This window comes from Mixophyes fleayi, chromosome 2, assembly GCF_038048845.1.
Source record: "Mixophyes fleayi isolate aMixFle1 chromosome 2, aMixFle1.hap1, whole genome shotgun sequence".
In the NCBI taxonomy this organism is placed as follows: Eukaryota; Metazoa; Chordata; class Amphibia; order Anura; family Limnodynastidae; genus Mixophyes; species Mixophyes fleayi.
Window position 1 is genome coordinate 257055127 of NC_134403.1, and position 16195 is coordinate 257071321.

Consider the following 16195-nt stretch of genomic DNA (forward strand, 5'->3'; position numbering starts at 1 on the left):
AATTGTCACTGCTGAAATAGAATTAATAGGGCAGGCTTGGTCTTCTAAATCTGCAGTCCCATAATGTACAGTGTTATATAGGTAACACACAAAGAGGAGAGCTCCATTGCTAATTGTCATTGCTGAAATACAAATAATAGGGCTGGCAGGCTTGGTGTAAATCTGCAGTCAACTTGTACGGTGTTATATAAACGTTACACACAAAGAGGAGAGCTCCATTGCTCCATTGCTAATTGTCATTGCTGAAATACAAATACTAGGGCTGGCAGTCTTTTCTTCTGACTTTGCAGTCAAATTGTACGGTGTTATCAAAATGGATCCAGCGCAGTACACAGAAGAGCAGGAGCACCAAGCAGCTGCTGCCACCATTCATTATGATAGTAATCCTTCTACGTCATCTGGTAAAGCCTATGTAAAAGTGCATAGTGTTTTTAAGTCAGTGAAACAAAAATGTAAAAAAACACCTTTTACCTTGGTCAAGAAAAAAAGAGACTTTAATCCAGGCAAAATTATCTGCAGAAAAAAATAAAATTGCCAACATGCCATTCTACACGCGCAGTGGCAAAGAAAGAATGAGACCTTCGCCTTTCTCTATGATTGCGAGTTCTGCAACTGTCACTGAGGCATCTTCTTGTAAGGTCAGTCATGACCAAGCAAGACCTTGTCATTCGGACTCCAAAAGTGGTGTCCAAATACTTCTACATATGAAAGCCGAGCTGGAAGAAAACAGTAAGGCATTAGAGGAAAATGTAGGTTCACATTCAGAAATGACACAAATCCCTTAGGAGAGTCTATCCACAAGTGCTATGTGTAATCCTGACCATTCTGAAAGTGTACCCATAAAGAAGGCCCCATTTAGCATTTCTGCAGTGTTCCTGAAGAGCCCAAGTGTAGCCGTGATACACCAATTGAGGATGCCATTTTGGAATTGCAACAAGATGAGGTGGATATTTGTGTAGCCGACGAGGGCGCTAATAAGGCTGTTGATGAGGATGATGTTGTTTGTGTAAGTCCTGCACCGGTGGAAGCAGTTCTGACACGTGATAAGAAGAAGGCCATTGTCATGCCTGGACATAAGACAAAAAAATCCACTTCTTATGTGTGGAATTTTTTTTATCCAAATCCTGACAACAACTGTCTAGCCATTTGTAGCGTATGCTAAACCACAATCAGTCGAGGTAGGGACCTTAACCATCTAGGAACCTCATCCATGTTACGCCATTTGAAGCGACTTCATGGCAAGCTGTTGGGAAAATAAGAATCTTATGCTAAAAAAATAACAACAAGCAGTCCATTATCAGCTAGGACCCTTCTCTCACCTACATCCCAACGCCTGCAATCTACACCCACAACACTGTCCTCATCAATATCCTCAGTAGCGATCGGAATTAGTCCTGCATCCAAGTTGCTAAGGCAAGATGACTTCTCCACTATCTTGGATTTCTCAGAACAATTCCTGAGCGTTAGTCCCACTGCTGCTGCTGGGTTGAATCTTCATCCCAGAAGCAGACCAAGCAGAAGACTACTAGTAGATTACAACAATTGACTGCTAAGCAATGCTTTGCAAGAGGAAGCAAGTATGAAAGCTGTCACCCAGTCGCAAAGCGGATCACAGACACCATGGTAAATATGCTAGTATTAGATCTGTGTCCAATATCCACTATTAATGCAGCTGATTTTAGACAGTTACTTGAGATCTTGTGTCCCCGTTACCAAATTCCATCATGACAACATTTCAGTAGAAAAGCTATTCCTCACCTCTACCAGAAGGTTTGTAATATTGTAATTATTGGACTACAAAATGCCATTCTACCCACTGTACACCTAACCACAGATATGTGGACAAACGGAACTGGGCAAACTAAAGATTATATGACTGCGACAGCCCACTGGGTTGGTGATTTGCCTTCACCAGCAGGAACAGCAGCAGCATGTACCCCAGTACGTCACATTTGTCAGAGAAAGGCTACTCTGTGTATCACCGGCTTCACTAAGAGGCATACAGCTTGCAATCTGTTACAAAACTAAAGGATGTCATTGCAACATGGCTTATCCCGATTGGACTCTCCTCAGGATATGTAATTTCTGATAACGCCAGCAATATTGTGAGAGCATTACAGCTGGGTAAAGGCCATCACATGCCCAGTTTTTCTCACACAATAAACTTGGTGGTGTATAGCTTTATAAAACATGATAGGGATGTGCTGGAGATGCTATTTGTGGCCCGTAAAATATCTGGACATTTCCGGCGTTCGGCAACAACATGTAGGAGATTGCAGCAGCTGCAAGAGCAATCTAATTTGCCCTGCCACCAACTGAAGCAAGAGATTTTGACAAGGTGAAATTCCACCCTGTGGAATGGATGGATGAACAATGAAAAGCCATCCATGCTTACTCCACAAGCCATGACATTGGAAAAGGAGGGGGATGTATTTTACTCAAGCGCACTGTAGAATTCTTTCCGTGTTGTGCAAGTTGCTGAAACCATTCAAAGTAGTCATCTGTGAAGTGAGTTCAGACAATGCTAGCTTGAGTCAAGTGATTCCCTTAATTAGACTTTTGAAAAAACAGCTTGAGAAACTGAAGGAGGAGATGAAATAAAGCAATTACGCTAAGTATGTCGGACTTGTAGATCAATTACTTTATTCGCTTCACCAGGATCCAAGAGTTATCAAAATCTTGAAATCGGATCTCTACATTTTGGCGACTGTGCTTGATCCTCGGTTTAAGAGCTATGCTTTCTCTTTGTTTCCAACTGACCCAGACCTCAAGAGATGCAAGGAGTTCCTGGTGAGGAAGATGACAGTTCAAGTGTTATGTGACAGGGCGGTGTCTCCTCCTTCAGTTTCTCACTCAACTGCTGCTAGGAAAAAAACTTAGCTTTCCCAAGAGACCCAGGGATGATGCAGATGGTTCAGCACCAAATTTTGACATCTGGTCTGATCTAAAAGAATTGACCAAAAATGTGACACCTCTGGCGTAAATCCACTTGATCCTACAATCAGCATCCAAAGGATGGTGAAGGATTATTTTCACGACAGCATAGAAATAGACACATCAGACAGTCCCTTTATATACTGGGAGGACAAAAAGTAAATTTGGAAACCCATGTACTCGCTTTGTACTGCCTAAACTGCCCACCTTCCAGTATGTACTCGGAAAGAGTTTTAAGCACAGCCGGGAACCTTGTTAGCGATCGGCGTAAGAGGCTACTTCCTCAAAATGTGGAAAAGATGATATTCATAAAAATGAACTTCAAGTTCTACGAGAAAAGCCTTTCCCACCAATAAATCAAATTACTGAGACTTCTGTAATGGTGGATTCCAGGGGTGATGAATTAATAATGTGTGAGGATGATGTACACACTGATGAGGGTGAGGATGAGGCTGGGGATGATGACAACAACATCTTGCCACAGTAGAGTTAATTAACAGCACTGTTACCTGGGGTGGCTTAAGGCCATTGTTACCTTGTTTTGTGTGGGCCCAAACAAACCAAGTACTTTAGCCACAAGTGTGCATGTCCCTTTTAAGATCCAACATAAGGGTGGATGGGAGGGCCCAAGGACAATTCTATCACGCACCATTTTTCCTTTCAGCTACCGCTCTGTGCTAATGTTACCTACGTGTGCTATATATTGTTGTGTGCTTAGCAAAAATCTTAGCACCCTTTGATGATGCAGATGACTCCGCACAACATTTTTACATCTGGTCTTGTCTACTGTAAAATAATTGACTAGAATTAGTGACACCTCTGCTGTAACTCCACCTGATCCTACTTTCAACTATCAACATCCAAAGAATGTTGAATGTTGGAGGATTATTTTTAATTTTTTGAACCGTATAAAGACAACAGTTTTATTAACAAAGAAAAATGTTGCTTGCAGAAGTAATGTAAGCATGGATATCTAAATAGACATGTATATGTATTAGCTTACACTTTGCTGCTGTATCATCAAGTGTTTGTAATCTGCACTTTACATCAAAGGTACCTAACTAGATTATAATTTTGTGGGAATTGGGGTTGATTTGGAGCTCACCGATGAACTATCTTTTTGCTGAGAATTACAAGGCCTCTTTTTAGAGCATTGTCTGGCACCCTGGATTGGTGTGTGTCTGATAAAAACACGCATCCCGGGGGGGTCAGCACTCGTTGCTGTAGAATTACCTCACTTATCCAAGAAACAGGTGGAGCGATCAATTGAACCATAACTGGTTTCATGATCCAAGGACAATTGCATCTTGCCCCACTTTTATTTTATGCCACTGCTGTGTGCTAATGTGTCCTAGATGTGGTAGGAGCTGCTGTGTATTTGAGTCATTGCTGTGTCGCTTACCATTCAGCCAGGTTGCTGCAGAATTTGTCCAAAAATGTATGAAAATTATTGTGACCTGTGAGGTGGTCAAAATTGACTACAAATTACTTAAAATTAGTGTTATTGAGGTTAATAATAATGTAGGATCAAAAAAGAGCAAATATATGTGATTTTAGCATGTTTTAGCAATTTTTCTAAAAAATACAGATGCAAAACGAAAACCAAAACACAGGAAGGTGGTTTTGCCAAACCAAAACACGAAGCTAATCCAGACCCAAAACCAAAACCACTTCATGGGGGTCAGTGAGCATCTCTAGTCAGCACTAGTATTTGTAATTTTCTGCAATAAGAATTACCAATGGAGCTCTCCTCTTTGTGTCTTACCTATATAACACAGTAGAATTTGACTACAGAATTACATCATTCCTGACAGCACTAGTATTTGTATTTTTCTGCAATGAGAATTACCAATGGAGCTCTCCTGAATGTCACTGTAGACTTTGTTGAACACTGCTACCCCCTCCTTTTTCAATTCTATCTATTTGGCTGACCAGCTGCTCTACAACTGCACAGTGTGCTACCTCTTCTGTGTCTCTTGTTCAAATGGTGCTAGATCGCCATGAAGGGTGGTATTTATAGATTCGGATCCCTTAAGTTCGGATGTGTTCGGTTCTCGAGGAACTGAGCCTGAGCATCTCTACACTGTACATAATTTCTCTGTATCACAAACCTCTCAATGGCCCATTAATATCAATGCTTGTCCATGCATACATTTATTTAGGTTTTTCATGTCAATGGTTTAAAACTCATCCCGGGTATCAGAAACTAGTAAAACACTTTTGGTGATTTCCAAGACTGATTACTTATACAGATTCAACTAATTCTATACTTAACACTGATAAATAATGATAGAAAAATAAAATGTCCATGTATAATCAAAACTCCCGCCTTCTGCATCTGTTCACAGAACTTCAGCTCCTCTAAACATAATGTATGCTGTCAATGTTGTTAGAGATTGTACTGAACTATGGGATTCGTAGTTCAACAATATCTAAGTGTAGATTTATTGAACTGCGGGTATGACAAAGTGAAGATATTGCATATAACAACCAATCAGATTCTAGAGTTAATTTATTTAGTGCATTTTAGTGCAGTTTAGTAAATATGCCCCCTAGGGTTCTAAAATGTATTCAAGGATGCCTCATACTGAGTATTAAGTAAGAAACACTGGAAGATAAAGGAAAAATAAAATTATTCCACCCCATAGGAGACAAACAGACGTCTAATGTGTTTTGCGCCAATGCAGGCGCTTTCTTTAGAGTGCCGATGTCATTGTATAAAGATATGCTGTCAATGAATTATATAATTGTTCTTTTAATTTTTCCCAGGGTTACGCACATTAAGTATGGATGAATACTTGAATGCAATAGAGTAAGTATTAATTAATGGAAAGGTAAATATATTCTTGTCTTTTACTTACTACTATCTGTGTAATAAGATCTAATAACCATCAAAGGAAGTGAATTCCACATTGTGGAAACACCATTATGCCCCATTGTCTATCTCTGGCAGTACTTATTTTATAACCTACTTGGTAGTAAGGACCACGCATGTATATGTACATTAAGTTATATATATATATATATATACACACCGAAAGTTATATGTGCATGTTTAATTTATACGCTCTTTGTTATTAATTGTTTTACCAATTTATATATATATATATATAATGTATGGTGAGTGGTGAGTAGTGCATGAGATGCATGAACACCATGATTTCATGCAGTGACAGCTTATCATTCAAAGGACAATAATTATGTTCAGACTTCAAAAACGGGCAAGAACCAATCATAAAACTTGAAAACAACCTCACCTTAAAATTTATTACTCACAGGTCACTTCATGCAATGTCATGGTGAAAGACTAGAGGTACCACTAATGCTGGTGTGAGGTCTTCAATGTGTACTTGTCATCTCTTCCATGTGTATTTACATTGTGTCTAAAGCTGCCCACACAGTATGTCCTTTTACTCATGGGTGGCTAACTTGGTCCAAGTGCCAAAAGGTGAACCACATAAGGCCGACAGCAATAATATTATGACCACTTGCCAGATAAAAATCTGATTTTCACCAGATTATTATCAGACATTGAGCTCATTCAATGACCATCCTTTAAAATTCTTATACTTGTTGTCAGCTTTTGTAGTTCCCATAGGTGAAAATCGTGACTATAAATTCAGTTTAATAATCTCAGTCAAGTTCATTATACAGAAGTACTAATGCATAATAAAACATGTACCAGGATACAGGGAGTATGTTCTTGCTTTTTAATCAGTATTACTGTGCTTCTCTTGGTTGCTTGATATAGCTTTTAGTATTAGTTTATATCCCATATACTGCATACATTCAAATTGATAAAGAAGAGTATTTAAAACAATTAACAATTGTATTATAATCATGTTCATTGATCAGTCAATGGTTGGCAAGCATGCTTGCTAATGTTTTATGTTAATTGTTGTGTACACATTTGGGCCTGATTCATTAAGGAACGTAAATGTTGGTACATGCCGTATTTTGCATAAAATTGCTCTGCGCATGCTCAGATTTGGACTATACCAGTGAACACAAGTGCATCCAATTCATCTTCCAACACAAAGGACACTTCCAACAGCCTACAATTTCAAGGGCACAAAAGGGGAGGGAAAGGGCGTATGCACATACTCAAAGTACAGTACAGACGTACCAAGCTTGAGTGCATGCACATCTTCTAGGCATCTTTCAGGTACGTGATTTTCACATACCTTACACCAGTCTAAGTTTTTAGACTCCTTTAAAGTATATCTTAAATACACAAATTCATTAAGCTTTAAAACTGAAGTTGCACTTTATTTTTCAAAGTCAACAGAAATTACCAAGGCTTCCAGAGTTTATCCTTATAAAAGCAATGGACATATATTAAATGTCCCAATTGATGAGTTTACCTTATATAGTGACTTGAACTGAGCTATTTTAAAGTGAAAACACTGACTGCAATAGGGTTGCCGCATCGAAAATATATAAGGGATAAGCCAAAAAGCTCCCATGTTAACTTGAGAGATAAAATAATGCACAGAATATATTCCTCACTCTGTATGTGATTAGCAACATGTACATAAACATTAATCAAAATTAATTTTTATTTGATCAAAAGAATATATTAAGTAGATGGGTCCACAGATATTAAAGCCATGGTTAGTGATTTGAGAGTGAGAATACTGTGGAGAGCGGATTTATAAATTTGTATAATCAGATCTACATTTCCATATGTTTATGGGGATATCAATTGGATATCTGAAATATAGCCTTAAGTGAACACACTCCCTCTAAAATGACTATTAGGGGGGGTATTCAATTGTTAGTGAGATCCCCGGAAAATGAGCGCTCTAAAAATATTAGCGTTAATACGGTAATTACTCGCTGAATTTCATCTCGCAGCTCCCTAACCGAGATTAAATTCAGCGAGTAAACTACCGTATTAACGGTATTTACGTGCATATTACCGTATTAACGCTAATATATTTTGAGCGCTTGTTTTTCCGGGGATCTCGCTAACAATTGAATACCCCCCTTTGTGTTTAATCCAATCATCTAATTTATGAGGCACATCATTTTGCTGAGTGAAATATTGATACATGTGTATGTGTAATAGTTGTAATATTGTAACTATGAAAACTGTTACAAGTTAATTCACAAGCCCTTTGTTGGATATATACAAATCAATAAAATCTAATAAATGAATATTAATCCAAATATATGTACTAGGAAAAAGTTTCCCAGAATTGATTCTATATAAATGGAGTTTTATGCACATGGCTAAATCTCAATAAATACAGGCAGCCTTCTTTCTGCTTGTTATGATCTTTCCACTATTAATAATCTTACATGAATTTATGAATGAGCTCTCAACAGTATTTTCACATATTTTATATATTTCGCTTTTAACCAATGTTTAACTATTTCTAATAAAAATTTGTTTTTTATTGTGTGTCTGTTATTTCTGAGTCACTGACTGAGGGCTATAATGATCATCAAACGTCTCCAATATAATTTGGACATTTTGGTGGTAGTCTGATATGAAATATAGTCCCTTCTTTCACCCACCATATAACCAACACACATTCTACACTTAGGTGTGCCTCCCATAGGTAGTCTGTGCTTCTTTGGTTTCTATGTGAAAAATGAACCTTAGTCTGTCTGTGTGTTAGGGACTTTGGACTGTAAGCTCCAATGGGGCAGGGACTGATGTAAATGACAAATAGAGCTGCGAAAATGGCTGCGCTATATAAAGAAATAAATGATGATGAATAAAATATAACATGTGAACTTTTGTGTTTAATATGTGACATATCTCCTCTGTTTCCCATTAGTGGAGTCTTAGAACAGCATGGGGAACCCTCCAGACCCAGGAATATTAGTAACAGACCAAGTGCAAAAAACATCTATCGTAAGGAATATTATTACTCTTATACCCATCTTTCCAAAAACTTTTAACTGCTGTTAAGAATATTAATCACAATTTCAAGTAACATACTATTGTCAATAAATAATAGTAACACATAATCAGCTGCTTTGATAAATTGCATCTATCCTAAACCCCTCTAAAACAATCTATAATCTTTAGTTCAATCCCCTGCATAGTAACAGCGTGTCTCAAATATCAGTAGTTTGATATTCTTGTAAATTTCAATATAACCTTTTTTATTTCTTATATACAGTGATAAACTACTGTACATTTTCCAGTAATTATAATTAATAGTTAGAAATTGTCTTACTTTATTTTTTTGTCAATTCTTTAGAGCAAAGGAAACAATATGCTCAGGCATTGTCCAAGCCTGAGAGCAACTTTCATCATCGTGTAGAGGTAAGGACATTATATTTTACAACTTGTTATTATTATTTATGACATTTCCCTGAAGCATATTATATTAAGTGGCTTAATTGAATATTATCATGTGACAGATGCAGGTCACAATAACTTAAAAAAATGAAATGGTCATAAAACATAAAATACACTATAATCATAATCCTCCCATCTACCCCCCTTACAATTAAACATTATATAAACATTTTTAATTAGTATCATTTTGTTTATCCCAGCACCTGTCAACATGTGACCTGGGGAATGGTTTGAAAAATGTTGACGATTGTCTGAAACATCTCTGGATGCTGGATGCAGAAGGAAAAGTGTGGGGTCAGGAATTAATTCTCCAGGTACAAAATGGAGAATTGCTACTGACTGACCTGGAATCTCGGGTAAATGTATTTACGTTTATTATTATTACTACGACATGTACTTCATTTGTATACACTAACGGGAAATAAGCGTGTGTATGTTTTATTTATTACTAAAACAATACCCTGTTGAAGATGCCAAAATATTTAATTTCTCACAGGAACTGAGTATACAGGCAGCTCATCGAGTCTTGTTCTAGTTAGCCCTATATGCTTATGATCAGAGACGAGCCCGATATTTAGGCAAACTTATCTTTTTTCAGTGAATATCAGTTAACAAGTTCAACCTAAAATGTTTCTAAACGAGACATAAATGCATCTACTCAAATTATATTTTAAACAAAGTCAAACATAGCAACATTATAAATTTTACATTATAAATAAGTTTATATACTCTTAAAATGTCTCTTAGAACAGCTTTTCTGCTTCAACCATTAATAAAAGATTTGAACAACAGACAATGGGCCTGACTCATCTTCGGACGCAAGTCCATTTGTGTGGCATATCTTGTGTGAAAAAGCTCTGCACATGCGTCAGTACGGGACTTATGCCACTGAACGCAATTGCATGCAATTCATGTCCAAACACAAATGACACTTATGACTGCCTACAAAATGAGGGGTAGAATAGAGGTGGGAAGGGTGGAATAACAGTTGCAATGTACAATAAGGGCGTACCGAGGTCGTGCCTATGCAGATGTGGCCAATTCAAGTTTAGGGCATCTTCTACATATGTGTTTTTTAGCCATCTTTTGCACCAGCTACAGGACAGGTGTAAGTGCTGACTGATAGTGATGACTACATGTATGCATGCCAGAACATGTGTTTGAAATTAAGAGAACTTCCTGATTTATGTTTTTCGGGCCTGATTCATTAAGGAAAGTAAGGCAAAAAAAGGAGTACATTTTTTTTTTTATTATTAATGATTACAGCATTAAGAGTTGTAAAATAATTGAATAATGTATTTTTTTTGGCATGCGTTCTCATGGGACTTTATATTGCACATATGCATGTGAGTATCCTGCATTCAGTTCTCTCTGTCTACGTACGGCAAGTAACTTATAGCCAGGTTCAAATGGAAATGCACCTTGTGATCTGCTTGTAATTGAATACAGGCTTGCATGTGCATACAAATTACATGACGGTTTTATAAACGGAAGTTGAGTTCAGAATGCATTCAAAGATTTATCGGGTCCAAAGTGTTTATCTTTAATTATCTGTGTTTTGCACATAATCAAATAAGTTACAGCTACTTTACTAACTGCAACACATCGCTATTATGATACTACAAAATATATATGACACAGAAGAGCCCTTGTGTTACACAACATATAGAAATATAGAAATATACAAAGAATATTATAATAACTACATGTCGCTTATATTTTACAGGACAGTTTGGAAACTGTCTCGCTGGAAAATATAGAAAGCTGCAATTCTGTGATGGGGCGCCACCCTTATAAATCGATCCTTACAATTACAGTCCAGAATCAAAGGAATACCAGTGTTTTGCTCTTTCAGTGTGATGAACAGCCGGTAAGACAATTTAATACAATATCTCATATGAGTAATACTTAGTTGTGCTTGTCAGCCAGCTCATTATATCTCCCTGTCTCTAGGCTAACGTTCTGCACAAAAATCTAGAGAAGGCTTTGACACAATGGGAAGAAAACCATCCAAGTAAAAATAACATGAGGTATGCCTAGAAACTTGCTCATCTGATATCTTAGTACTGTAATAAGTGAGTAGTATTTAGTGGCACATATGAACATATGATACTAAAAAAATTTAATACGTTATTATCATAATTTTTGTTTTATCAACTAAAATATTCTCTAGCTTCACAATAGTTTAATACAACACAGTAGTCAATTATCTTGGTGTGACTTTTTATCCTCCAAGCCCAGTACAGGAGGGAGTTTTAAAATGCTAAAATTGGTAGTACCTGTTAAACAGCAATATCCATGATACCAGACAAGCCTGAAAGATATGGTAACTCTTGGGGTCCTGAAGTGTCACGGTTGGCTTATGGGAAATTGATCCCTAGGCTCTGCTGGACATTGCTTAGCCCACCCACAGGCGCAGAGTCTAACAGGCAGGTGGTTTTCGCCAGGAACCCCCGCAAGGAGGTATGGATTTAGCGGCACCAAACCTGCAGGTCACGGTCCTGTGAGTGGGTGAACAGCAGAACGGTGTGGAGGAGCCAGGTAACACGGGTAGAGACAAATGAGGCACAAGGAGAATAGATGTCCTGTGGTACAACGAGAAAAAGCAGAGGCTGTCACAATGGTGTATCCAATGGTGATTGATAGAGATACTGGAACAGCGGGCGTACAGCACAGGAGTATGCTGAGCACACACGGGAAAGCAAAGGTAGCTGAGGGAGAACAGCCTATGAGTCACCAAGGCAGTTGTGGCTCACAGTGATAGCGGTTAGAGAACTGGAGCTGTCACGCTGAAGTACAGTTGAGATGGTAATATCAGTACTGGAGCAGCAATAGTTCAACACAACAGGAGACTGAGAGCAAACTGAAGTAATGGAGGTAAGCTGTAGTAACAGCTGATGAGTCACAGGTGTAGTAGCAGCTCTGAGTGGTAGCGATAAGAGAACTGAAGTTGTCACGATGAAGTACACTGGAGATGGTAGTAGCAGTGCTGGAGCAGCAATAGTTCAACACAGCAGCAGACTGAGAGCAGACTGGAACACAGGCAAACCACGAGGAGAACAGGAACCAGAACCACAGGCTACAGGAAGTGAGCTTGAAGAACAGGCATCAGACAGGTGAATCCAGGAGGTTTAAATAGTGCTCCAGAAGTGCTTAGCCAATGAAAAAGAGGGAGGAGGTCCTGAAGTGCAATAGGCTTGCACCTGCACAGATCTGAATATAGCTGAATGAATGAATGAAGTTAGTCTGATGCTGAAACATGGCAGTTTCCAGATAAATGAAATGCGGGTAACGGGACAGGTGCTACTTGCGGGACCGAAGCGTTACATGAAGACACTACTGTTTCTACTGAAATGGTGATCAAGTTTAGTAGCACAATTTCCTACACAGTCATCCAGAGAGATAAAGGGCCAGCATTTGGAAACGCAAAATATAATTTCTTCGGGCTCTGACTCCCTTTTTCTTTCACTAAGAGGTGTCATAACAAGTAGTTGACATCTGGTGTGCTAATTTGTAGTAACCCTGAGTTGCTTATACAGTGTTTGTACAGTGGATTCTGACAGCCAATTAGAGCCCAGTGTATAAACAGCACCAGTTGTTAATAACAGGTACTTCTTCTACTTCCCTTAAAAATCAATCGTCGATATCAGTGAGCACTGTGATGTTCTTTTGTACAGTAAACTAGCTAATAAAATAGGGGTCTATATTTTATGCTCAACCAAAATGGGTTGCTATATTAAATAGCAGCCACAAGAATCTGTGGGTTTCCTCCCACACTCCAAAAACATACTAGTAGGTTAATTGACTGCTGTCAAATTGACTGTAAACTCCAATGGGGCAGGGACTGATCTGAGTGAGTTCTCTGTACAGCACTGCGGAATTAGTGGTGTAATATAAAATCACTGGAATCACTGAATAAATATTTAAGTCTGATAAGGATGTCACTTTCATGACACTGCTTTTCATAAACTCTTAGGGCTAGATTTACTAAGCTGTGGGTTTGAAAAAGTGGGGATGTTGCCTATAGCAACCAATCAGATTCTAGCTTTCATTTATTTAATACCTTCTACAAAATGATAGCTAGAATCTGATTGGTTGCTATAGGCAACATCTCCACTTTTTCAAACCAGCAGCTTAGTAAATCTAGCCCTTAGTCCTTTTGCACAGGACAAAAAGTCTCCAAGTTTGGGTAAACCAGTTTTTCAATTTGAATGAAGCTAGCTAACCATGTCAGAACAAATAATAGTTTAACTAGGATTGTATTTAAGCATACACCCATCTGCAGTGGCAGCTGAGATCACACCCTTTCCATTGCTTAGGCTGGTTATAATAACCATAGCTTTCACTTCGGGCGAGGAGGGCGGGGAGGGGGAAAATATAATACACTTCATTATCTCCCTTGCATTCACTTGCAATAAACGGAGCGACCAGCGTTCAAAAACTGCTTTTGTGCTGTCACCATTCCTGTTCACAAAAGCAAACAGAAGTGGGTATCAAGACATCCAAAAGATTCAATCCCCATACCAGTATACATGCTTTTACTACTAAAAACATTATTTTTAATACCAGTGGGTAAGGGACCTAAGAGTTATAATCATAGATAGTTCTGTTATTTTAGTGTACATAATAATGGACCTTAAAAAGAAGGTGGTAGACATTACTGATTTATACTATGGTAGCAAAATCAACATTTTAACAATAAAGACCTTCATTTTTCTGCCCACAAAATGTTGCTGCCTTTATTATGGTCCTCAGACTGCCTCATTATTGACCCACACTGGTCATTGTCTTTGTCCCAAGAAATATGTAATGAGGCCCAAATGACATTCAAAAATACTGTTACCGTTACCATGTAAGTGATTTTCTGGAAACAAAAGTAAAAGCCTGGGTAACTACTGGCTTAGCAGGGTTACCTGTTTCTCCATGCGCTACTTCCCTCTGCTATCTCTGAGAAAAGCGTGTCCACAGTCAGAAGAGAGTTAAAATGCGCTCCCTGCTATGTGACCACCTAAGCCCTAACATGCCCTGTGTGCGAACCAGTAATCCAAAATTAAATTCTGTTTAGAAGGGTGGGGAACACTGCTGCTCCCTTCCTGAGCAAGAAGTGAAGAGCAGAAGCAGCCCAGTTAGTCAAATGGTACATGAGCTATAAAAGGACCCCCCCCCCCCTTCCATAGAAACCTTGGGAGCTCCATCAGAATTTTTTACAGAAAATATAGGAAAACAGACTTTAGGAAACATGATACATAGTCGTCCAAACTTACATTTTCTGGGTAAGCCACCATTCTCCCAACTACAAGCATGTCATGAGTTGTCGCTCTACCTACACCTCCCCTACTCCAATATCCTAGTGCCTCCACAATGGTCCATTATCTACAGGCAGAAAACAGAATTTAGAATTTCAACACTGCTCATTTTCAGATGCCATCTTCTAATTCTATATTCTAATCATTCTTGTTCCTTTAGAAATAAACTGCAGAACTTCCCTGTGCAGAATGATGTAAGTGAACCTGGATATCTCCCGCAACAGAGGGCAGCAATGGAGAGTCCTATATTATCACATTCAAGCAGAGACTCTCCTCAGGGTTTGTATTACTCTTGTACAGTATACAATATAACCACGACAAACTAGTGATTTCTGTGGAGGAGAATAATAATTACACCCAAAAATGTGAAACATTATAAAAATCAGGGACCTTTCAAATAAAATAGTTTTTGTGTAGTTGTCTTTCATATTCACCATAAATATAATTTAATAAATTGTGTTGACCCGCTTTCACGCAATTCAGTGCTTAAAAATCCAATGCTAGGTCACATTGGGATCCAGTTATTGGGTCCGTTCACTGAATGACCCGATCTCTAAAATATCACTTCAGGTGTCCCTTTCCACTGACAAAGCCCTATATGTATTGTGAAACTCACTAGGATTTCTACGAGCTGCATGTTTGCTTACTGTTCAAGCTTTTTAAAATTTTCTCGACTTCAAGCTAAATGGCTTTACTATATCATCAGCATCAATATGCGATATGAGATACAAATGAATTGACACAGCTCTTATATATTAGTTCAGTAGAAGGGCGATTTACTCGTGTTGATTAAGACATTCCTGTGTATGGCTAAAGATTCGGCTATTTGGAAATCTCTCTGCGCCCTCGGATCATAGCTTTTGTGGCCAAGTAAATAAAAGAATGGCTGTTCTAATACTTGTCTAGGGCAGAGATTCTGTGAGGCTGGCTCACTGATGAACTTCATTTTAGGTGAGGCCCCCTTGCCTTATATCTATAGGAATAAAGGAGAAAAGCACAAAAGTCAGTAAATATATAGTACCACCATGTCTGTTACACATAGATAAATTCACAAGCTAATAAAAAAGATACATTTAGCCATGTAGAGGTAGGACATATATTATACGGAATGCTTGGGACTTGGGATTTTCCAGATAAGGTTTTTTTTCATCTTTCATAGCACTATGGCTAAAATGTAATAAAGCACATTTAAGAATAACCCCTGTCTTTCCCCACACTGCTCCAGGAATTCTCCTGCTTAATAAGGAGCACTCATAGTAACTGTAGAAAGGAACACCTTGTCATAAGGGCTAATGCCTGTGTGTGACAAAAACATTAATGTCTTTCATTTCTGCTATTGGAACTTTTTGAATTATGGCATTCCAGATAAGAGATCCCATACCTGTATATGTATCATTAGTGTTTCCATGTGTCCTGGTTTTCAAAGCACAGTCCCCTTTTTGCACCTCAAATGCTTAACTCGGGTTACAGGATATCCCTTACTTCACACTCCCGGTGCCCCCAAATGAACAAGTGGGAATGGATCCCTGTAACTGTTTTACCATATTAGGAACTTAAAAGAAAGTATGGGGTAAATCTTATGGCCTGAGCAACTTTCAAGCCACATGGGCATACCAGATTGTTTTCTTAAAATTAT

The 16195-nt window shown here is 38.3% G+C and overlaps 1 protein-coding gene across 4 annotated transcripts in view; it reads left to right on the top strand.

Moving 5' to 3' along the window:
- The window catches only part of EPS8L3 (EPS8 signaling adaptor L3), a 91392-nt gene that overhangs the window by 14249 nt on the left and 60948 nt on the right, over positions 1-16195 (top strand). For 3 of the 4 annotated variants that reach the window (XM_075195939.1, XM_075195938.1, XM_075195940.1), the window contains 7 exons: positions 5704-5746; positions 8724-8800; positions 9153-9217; positions 9454-9609; positions 10980-11123; positions 11207-11283; positions 14720-14838. In XM_075195939.1, the coding sequence (XP_075052040.1) occupies positions 5721-5746; positions 8724-8800; positions 9153-9217; positions 9454-9609; positions 10980-11123; positions 11207-11283; positions 14720-14838 (664 nt within the window). In that variant the 5' untranslated portion in view covers positions 5704-5720. Of the gene's footprint in view, positions 1-5703; positions 5769-8723; positions 8801-9152; positions 9218-9453; positions 9610-10979; positions 11124-11206; positions 11284-14719; positions 14839-16195 lie in introns of all 4 variants that reach the window. The other variant, XM_075195941.1, reaches the window with a different exon arrangement.